At 36.1% G+C, this 9,020-nt stretch overlaps 2 protein-coding genes across 2 annotated transcripts in view; one reads left to right on the top strand and one right to left on the bottom strand.

The window, feature by feature from the left end:
- Window positions 1-6,480, bottom strand: part of LOC106879933 (uncharacterized) — a 53,057-nt gene extending 46,577 nt beyond the window's left edge. Inside the window, exon 1 of the mRNA XM_052971056.1 lies at window positions 6,235-6,480. Within this exon, the coding sequence (XP_052827016.1) occupies window positions 6,235-6,257 (23 nt within the window). The 5' untranslated portion in view covers window positions 6,258-6,480. The remainder of the gene's footprint in view (window positions 1-6,234) is intronic.
- Window positions 2,649-9,020, top strand: part of LOC106879949 (calreticulin) — a 21,393-nt gene continuing 15,021 nt past the window's right edge. The window contains exons 1-3 of the mRNA XM_014929713.2: window positions 2,649-2,848; window positions 6,916-7,023; window positions 7,153-7,356. Of these exons, the coding sequence (XP_014785199.1) occupies window positions 2,761-2,848; window positions 6,916-7,023; window positions 7,153-7,356 (400 nt within the window). The 5' untranslated portion in view covers window positions 2,649-2,760. The remainder of the gene's footprint in view (window positions 2,849-6,915; window positions 7,024-7,152; window positions 7,357-9,020) is intronic.

Here is a 9,020-nt window from a genome sequence, read left to right as displayed (position 1 = left end):
CCAGGGGTGTAGCCAGCCTACTTATGCATACCTTTCCTTCTTTGGACACAAATCCCTGCTTGCAAAGACCTGTTGAGGCAAGTGAAATCGAAATTGAAATCGAACCAAATTCGATGACTGGCACCCATGCCAACCTTCCTTCGTGAAATTGTAACTGAACCAAATTTGATGACTGGCACCTGTGCCAGTGGAGTGCTAACAGCACCATCCGAGCGGCGGTCTGGCTTCCGTGCCGGTGGCACGTGAAAAGCACCATTTGAGTGTGATTGTTACCAGTGTCGTCTTACTGGCACTTGTGCCGGTGGCACATGAATAAACATTCGAGCGAGGTCATTGTCAGTGCTGCTGGACTGACTCCTATGCAGGTGACATGTAAAAACACCATTTGAGCGTGGCTGTTGCCAGCAACGCCAGACTGGCCCTTGTGCTGGTGGCACATAAAAGCACCCACTACACTCTCGGAGTGGTTGGCGTTAGGAAGGGCATCCAGCTGTAGAAACTCTGCCAGATCAGATTGGAGCCTGTTACAGCCATCTGGTTTGCCAGTCCTCAGTCAAATCGTCCAACCCATGCTAGCATGGAAAGCGGACGTTAAACGATGATGATGATGATGTTTGTTTATGTCCCCTAAAATACTTTTCATGACACTGATCTGTACCTTTTCAATGGACGTCCATTATGTCTTTTAAATGCTTCATTTTTAGTTTTTAACTGATCTTGGTGTTGTTACATTTCCGGAAAAAGGAAAACAAGTGAAATAGAGACAAACAACTACCAATGAAAGTGTTTATAGGCAAGACAAAAGGAGCTAAGAGGAGCCCTTCTAACTGAAGGAGAGAAAGAGACAGAGAGAGAGGATTTTAGGCATATGTAATGTTACTTTTGCAACAATTTTTACTTAAACTTTCATTAGTGTTGTAACCTCATTAGTGTTTTAACTCAAAGTTTCATTCATGCTTTAAGTGAAAATTGTTATTTTTCTCTTTATGAATTACTGTATCACACAAATGTGTAATTATGATCTTTTGGAAGTGAACACCACATGCTTTTTAAATACATTGACTTATTGTATCACTTAGGCCAGTAGAAGTCCACATTTCTGGTTGTACAAGGAATGCTATTATTTTAAATTTATTGTAGTCTCTCATTTATCTTTTATTTGTTTCAGCCCTTGGACTGCAGCTATGCTGGGGCATCAGCCTGAAGAGTTTAGCCAAATAAATTGATGCCCTGTATACTAAATTTTAAAATCTGGTACCTATTCTATTGATCTCTTGGATTGAACTGTTAAGTTATGGGGTATGTAAATGGATACCAGTTGTCAAGTGGGGAAAAGCAGGGCACAAATACACACACATTATGGCCTTACACACAGTTTCTGGATACAAAATTCACTCACGAAGCATCAGTTGGGTAGGAGCTATAGTAGGTGCTGCACAGTGGGATTAAAAACCCCAAACCACAAGGTTGGGAAGTGAACTTCTTAACTACACAGCCATGTCGGCACTTAATGGCCTCAACCAAAATTACTGAAACTAGTAAAGATGTAAAGTAAATTAATACAAATATAGGCATACATAAGTGAGCATATGCATGGCCTAGTACATTTGTCCCAGACATCTCAGAGGGGGCCTCCCAAATTTCTGATGATGGGAAGGAGCCTCCAATCACTTACTAGGACAAGGGGAAGAGAAAGGGTAAAGTAACCTTGTTTCACTTTGCTAAATTTCTGCTGCCAGTTCTGAGCGTACACACATCTAAATAGGGACAAACATTGAAGTAACCACTATGTGACCGTTAACCTGCTAGAAATAGCAGCTAAATCTCCCTCAACCAACACCCTACATATGGATACGCAGAACACACTGGATAACTTAGACCTACATATCCGTAAAAGAAAAAAAAAACGGGAAAGAAACAGCTGGAATGCTCGTGGTTAGAGAGCTACTCGATCAAGGCTGAACTGGGGTTATCCCTCCTCCAGGAATAACCGCGTTAAACCCCGAATGTTTATGACCAGAAGCATTCATTTTTATTGATCATTTGTTATGTATTTTATGGGAGGAAAATAACCGTTATGGCGTTCCTGGTTTTCCCAGAAGGATTAAGTGAAATAGTTGGAACTGAGAACTGAACTCGGATCACTCACGGACTTGGTTTGTCAGGAGTTATCAAGTTGCACTATTCACGGACAAGCACTCAAACACATTTTAGATACAAATATATGAGTAAATGATGATTATGATGACAATAAGATAAAGAGCAAAGCTTGATGACGATAACGAAGGTGATGATGAATGACGATAAGACGAAAAAGGAAACTTGGTGACCATAATGATGATGATGGTGGCAGTGGTGACATTCATGACGACGACAGCAACAACTGGCAGTGGTTGTGGCGGAATGAATGAGAACTAGGTTTGCATTTATAACATTTGTTGCAGGTTGGGGCTACCGTAGAATTTATTCTCAAAATGAATTACACACACTAATGTAACTAACGTTTGATATTTCGATTGAACAACGGCTGCATTGCGCGTGGTGAGCTACGATTGGTTGAACGTCTCGACCAATGAAGAGCTTCCATCTGTCTTCATCACATGTCCTCCCCCTCACCTCCACCTCTCTCTAACAAATATCGCTACAAAACCCTCTTGGCCTTCAGTCGGCGCCGTGGTTTCAATTTGACGCAAGTGTCTGCTCGACCCCCAAAAAGAAAAAATTTTTTTTTAAAACAAACCAATAAATAATAAAAAAAATATGGAGCGCCTTACGCTATCCGGAGGGCTTTTCTTAGTTTTAGTTGCTCTTTCTAATGCGAAAGTGTATTTCAAAGAAGAATTCATTGGTGAGTAACAAACTTTCTCTTTTTTTAAATCCCTCTTCATCATCAACAACATTAACATCGTTGTTACCATCATCGCATTATTTTAATTATTTGGGGACGACGGGCAATATTACTTGTGTCAATATTGTTCCCTTATTTTTACTGCAGTTTCAGATATTCCACTTAGTTGAACGAGAATAAAACGATTTAACTAAATTAAAAATCTCAATTGGAAGCTAGGGATTGAAATATATATTTTGGAAACAGATATTGCCTTGCTTGTTGAGAAAAAAAAAACCGAAATGAAAAATACACAGATAAATTAAAAAAATAAAAAAATCCATACGTTGATTTTGTTTTCATTAATTACATCCTCAGTTGTATTGAGAGGAGCTTAGAATATGAAAAAATGTGCTCAATCCAGTTCTTTTTATTGAAGATTTTATTTAGTCTAGAAAAATGGCTTTGACCTGGAATCGAAACCTCTTTGCAGTCTGTAGCAGGACTCGGTTCCATGGATTAGCAGTTTTATTGACACTTTGATTATTATTTTTTTTTAAATAAAAGAAGCTAAAAGTTGTTTGCAATGTTTCATGAAATATAATTTCAAAATGTCCATAAACGCCTTCCTTTTAACGCTCATTAAATGTAAATCTACGATGATCTCTAACTTGGGTCTAATATTAATAGTAATGTTTTTATTCTAATCATAAGTCATATCGATCTCAGTACCTGATTGGTACTTTATTTTATTTACAACGTAAGACTAATAGCTACAGATTGCCTCAGCGGGATTTGAACCCCTGAACAATAAAGCTGAAAGAAATGCCATTAGGAGTTTTGTTCGAGGCTCTAATGATTCTGTCAATCCAATGTATGCCTTTCTTTTATTGGCCACAAGGGCCCAAAACATTGAGGACAACCCACAAGGGACGACCCTAATGATGTTAATAGCTACTACTCCACCTGCTAGGAATAGCAAACGTCTTTGAATCACTATCTTAAAAAAAAACACATTGAACACTAACCCTTAAAATATATGGTAGAGATTTTTGAAAAATTTCAATCCCCCCCCCCCAAGCAGGCTATTTACATGCTAGAAATAACAGCCAAATCTCACAAAACTAGGGTTAGGGTTAGGTTTACCCTGTGGATCTATATAAAAACCGGGGGGGGGGGATCGAAATTTTGAAATTGAGATTTTTGAAAAAAAAAATTCAGAATCGGAATCTCCATAGCCTAAAACGTGGGATTCCGTAAAAAAAATAATAAATAAAACAAGGGAGGAAAGCTTCAGATTACATATAGTCCATCTGGACCAAATATATAATAAAAGGGTGGTCATGGCTGGAACGCCTATCAACGTAGGTTCAGTTAAACAGCGGCAGTAATAATATTAGTCTTCATATGCAATTCAATGATAGGCTGGAGAAACTGCCAGAAAACTCAAAAGCCATGTGTGTGTGTGTGTTTCGGTATTTTCTCAGACTTCCAATTGCTGCTGATTATATGCATCTGTGTCTTCGGTTATGCAGAAAAATAGATATCTATTCAAAATACCCCGAATGTTATGTATTCGGTATTCTCGATCTTACGGTCCCAAATTCAAATTGGTAATCTAAGTTTATGTTCAGTTAGAATTTTATCTGGGTTTGTTCGTCTTTAAAAAAATCAATTAACGAAGCTAAGATTCCAAAGTAAAGAAAAGAAATATTAATGCTCTCCCCTCGCAGTGAAACTCCAGCTCCTAAGGAATTGACCAACAACGAAATATGCATATATAAATACAAAAGTATATACACATTAGGTTCATATTAAGAAAAAAATTAATGAAGACTGTCGAAGCGATGATTCCTCCACGCCATGTATTAAATATACACTATTTTCTGTGTATGTTCCAAAAATTGGAACTGATTAAATAGCAACACTTGCAATATTTATGGTTATTCTGTCAGGGTTAGGAATTATTATTCTTACTCGATGGAGCGTTATTTGGTTAAGATTCTTTTTTGGAGTTAAAATCGCGCCGGGTTCGATAAAATGTGTTGAATTAAACTGATAATATAATACTATTCCCCGCCGGCAAAATTTCTGTCCCTGTTTTTTTTTGTTAGACATTATCATTGCTGATGTGTCAGAAATATGCTGCTAGGTTATTTCATTCAACCACCATATCACTTCCTCCACTCTTGGAAATTATTCTCTCTCTATCCAAGAGCTTATTGATGTTCGACGCAACTGTCATATTCTTTAATAATTAATTTCTGCGAATCATTGGAAATAGAAAGGTAGAAAAAGAATTAGAAATAATTCTGAAGGTATTGCGCTGATGCTGGTGTATTAGAACTTTTTTTTCCAGTACGGTTAAACCATCTGGGAAAAGAAGTGGGGAATACAGACCATGCAGTATATTTTGGGCTTTTTTTTTTGTCTAATTTGTCCTGATTAGATCAAAACATTAAAAAATACTTATTGCCGGGTTGTGTAGGTCTCGGTAGTGCCATAATGGTTTCCTTGATGGAGATTTTTCTTGTAAATGCTCTTTATCATTACAGATTAGATATAAGTGGGTTATAGTTGTCTGATTTTGTTCCTTCTGTCTAAAACAAGTTTTTGCCGAATAGAGGTCGGCTTTACGGGTATGTGTTGCCGTCCATCTTTTCTCTGAACTATGTCAACCACTCTGGGCCACCAATTCTGGTGGCTGATCTCACTAGCATTTACGTTTGGAACAAAATGCGGATATATCTGAAGCGGCATGTGGTCTTTCTTATCGGTTTCTACATGATTTTTTTTTCTGTAGTTTATCTGATACATGTGAGCATATCTGGATTTACATTTGTTTTTTGTTTCCTATACTCTAGATATAATTTGATTCCATGCCAACCCTGCTTTTATTCTTGAATTAATATCCACGTGTGTAAGAATGAATGCGTCTGCCACAGTCTTCTCCCTCAGCAGACCTCCCTTGGTGCAGCCAGCTGCATTGCAGTTTGTTTCAGTGATTGCTAGTTTGTGCCTTTATTTTATCTCTGCCAAGACCAGTGAAGAATTTATGCAATGTTGGGGACTTTAGTTGTTTTCCTTACAAAATTTGATACTAATTTGTAGCCCGGAATTCTAAAATTATTTTAAAACCCTGACCGGTACTCGATAACACCGTTTAAAAATTTTGCATTCTAAATAAAATATGAGGGTTAACTATGTAAGAAATAAGGTTTGGCTTTATGGCATATCAGTTAATCCTTGTTAGCAGATGAAATATTTATCTCGCGCAGTATTTAAATGTTATTTCGGTAATGCTTTAACCTACACACTACACTTGAATAGAAATTATACACATTTTAATGGTAATAAATATTTTCTCAAGAAAAATTGGTTTGAGCAAAGCAAATAGAGCTACTTACAGTTTTAAAACTGTTATCGCCATATCTGCTTTCTATATCGGATTGCTTTACCGAAAGAAATCCGTAGCTTGCATATTTTTCCATACAAATACGGGTTGGGTTGCGCATATGTAATATAAGGAGTTGAAAAACTTCATTTTCTATTGCACGGTTGTTTACTCGAAGTTTTTCAACTCCTCTCCTATTACATGTGAGACTCTGCCGGACTTGTATTTAGTGTACAGAGTGGTCTCTTGGGGTATTTTCCCCTGTAACATAATTACTGATATTGTTACATGCTTATTTTATTTCAAGCTTGTAGTCACTGACATATATAGTAGGGGGCGTGGGCAAAATAGTTTCTTTTTAAGGTCACGTGAAAATGTTAATTCATTTACCTGGTTAACTTGTAACACTGCTTTCAAAGTTTTGTACTTTTTTCTGTCTTTTGCTTTTACTAAATTTTGGGCTTTGGTGGAGAGGGTTTCAAAATAATTAATTCGACAAATTAATTGTTGAATCAAAAGTGATAGGTATTAGTTCCCAACGACAATTATAGAAAGCTTGTTTTAAAAGTTCTAGATTGTACTAGTGGTGCTATTTCGTCTTCATTTCTTATGGTAAACTTTAAGACCACCCCCTTACTTTTTTCTGGAAAAGGATTTTTTAAAAGTTACAATAGCACTTACTTCTCTATTTCAGATGATTCTTGGCGATCAAAATGGGTCGACTCAATATACAAAGGCAGTGATCAAGGAAAATTTGAAATATCAGCAGGAAAATTTTATGGTGATGCTGTCAAAGACAAAGGTATGCTCAATAAGAATTTCATAACTCCATATACAATATATCCATATTTCACCCATGGATAATGCTGTCACTAATTTTTATTTTGCCCATGCTGTCATTGTAATATTTTTTTCTAAATCCTATTTGCAGGCTTGAAAACATCACAAGATGCTAAATTCTATGGAATTTCAGCTAAACTTGATAAATTCAGCAATGAAAACGAACCACTTGTTCTCCAGTTTACAGTGAAACATGAACAGAATATTGACTGTGGTGGTGGCTACATCAAATTGTACGGTGATGATATTGATCAGAAAAATCTCCATGGCGATTCTCCATACCTCATTATGTTTGGTGAATACAAATTCCATTTCTACGTGTGTGTGTGTGTGTGTGTTACAAATGATTTGAACTGGTCTGTTAAGGTGATGTTATTTATACTAATGGTAGTTAAAACTATAAACAGGTGCAGGTCTGGCTGTGTGGTAAGAAGTTTATTTCCCAATCATATGGTTCTGAGTTCAGTCCCACTAATACTAATATCTAATGTTTGACTGAACAAAGCCTTTGTGAGTGGATTTGGTTGATGGAAACTGAAAGAAAACTTGTCTTTCTCACGCCAGTGCTTGTCAACCAGTCCCTGTAACTTAGAGACTGATACATGAAGTGCCAGGCTTTAAGAAAAACATGTACAGGGGATGTTGATTTGTTTGACAATAACTCAAGTAGTGCCCCAACATGACCAGTCTAATTACTAAAATTCGTGAAAGAATCAGTATTCTCTGATCTAATAAACTGACGGATAGTCATGCAGAGATCTCTCTACATTAATGGAAAGCCTTCAGCAACCATGCGAACTGACCACATTTATGCTGTTTTCATGAAATTTACATGAGGCATGTCTATGAATTGTAAACAAGTTCTGGCTCACCTTTAGACCTGAATGCTGGAAGGTAAAATTTATAAACTTCATAAGCATTGTACACAGCAGCTAACTAGCTATACATTTTAGTGCCAAGACCTGGAAGTAATTTATGCTGATGGTAAATTTAAGTAGCTTTCATAGTTTATTAACACATTCTCTGAATTCATGGATAACTATAATGGTTAAAGTTCTAGTTTCACCAACTCTCCAAGTTCATATTGATGTTTGTATCAAAGAATAGTAAATTTTATATAACTTTGTCATAAATTCTTTTTAGTTTTGGTACTTGTATCTCGTAAGCATTATCATGCTTCACTTAATTGAAGACATATTGAAAAAAGTTTTTATTATAGAAATAGACTCAAATAGTTGTATTTGAGGGTGAGGGATCACGAAGAATAGAAGAGTGGTTTCTTTCTGTTACTTGTACTGTATAGCATCTATGTCTAAGACATTTGACTCTCAGTAACTTGCTTCACTATGCTAGTTTTGGGAAAGAGTAATATAGTATTCTAAACAGCTGAAGAGTGAAGGTTTTCTTGTGAGTGTGAGACATATTCAGAGGAATGATCATGGAAGAAAATTAATTGTTGTATAAGAGGTGTTTGCAACTTGAAATCCTAAATGTCCTTGTTGGTCATCTATATATATAAAAATGAGAATGTGTGTGTGTGTGTGTGAATCCCTAAAACTCGAGAACTACGCAACCAATTTTATTCAAATTTTACAGATGCCTTACTTAGGGTTCCAGTTGTGTTTTAGTCAAAAAAAAATTTTAACTTCTTGCAGAGTTCGAGCCCACGGCAACATAATATCTCCTCCACTATTTAAGTATTACGTGTCAAAAGTGAAACAAAAACACTCATGTCAAATACTTTAAAAATGAAACTATTCTAACTGAAACAATCACATTTCGATACTGTAATGACAAATACTTTCAGAGAGAGAGAAAAAGAGAGAGAGATGTATATGTAGACGTATATGCATAGATATCTATATATATATATATATATATATAGATATAGATATAGATATAGATATATATATATAGATATAGATATAGATATATATATATATATATAGATATAGATAT

This window comes from Octopus bimaculoides, chromosome 10 (assembly GCF_001194135.2).
Source record: "Octopus bimaculoides isolate UCB-OBI-ISO-001 chromosome 10, ASM119413v2, whole genome shotgun sequence".
Lineage (NCBI taxonomy): Eukaryota > Metazoa > Mollusca > Cephalopoda > Octopoda > Octopodidae > Octopus > Octopus bimaculoides.
The sequence above is the reverse complement of the archived record's forward strand: the minus strand, read 5'-3'. Positions and strand labels throughout refer to the sequence as shown.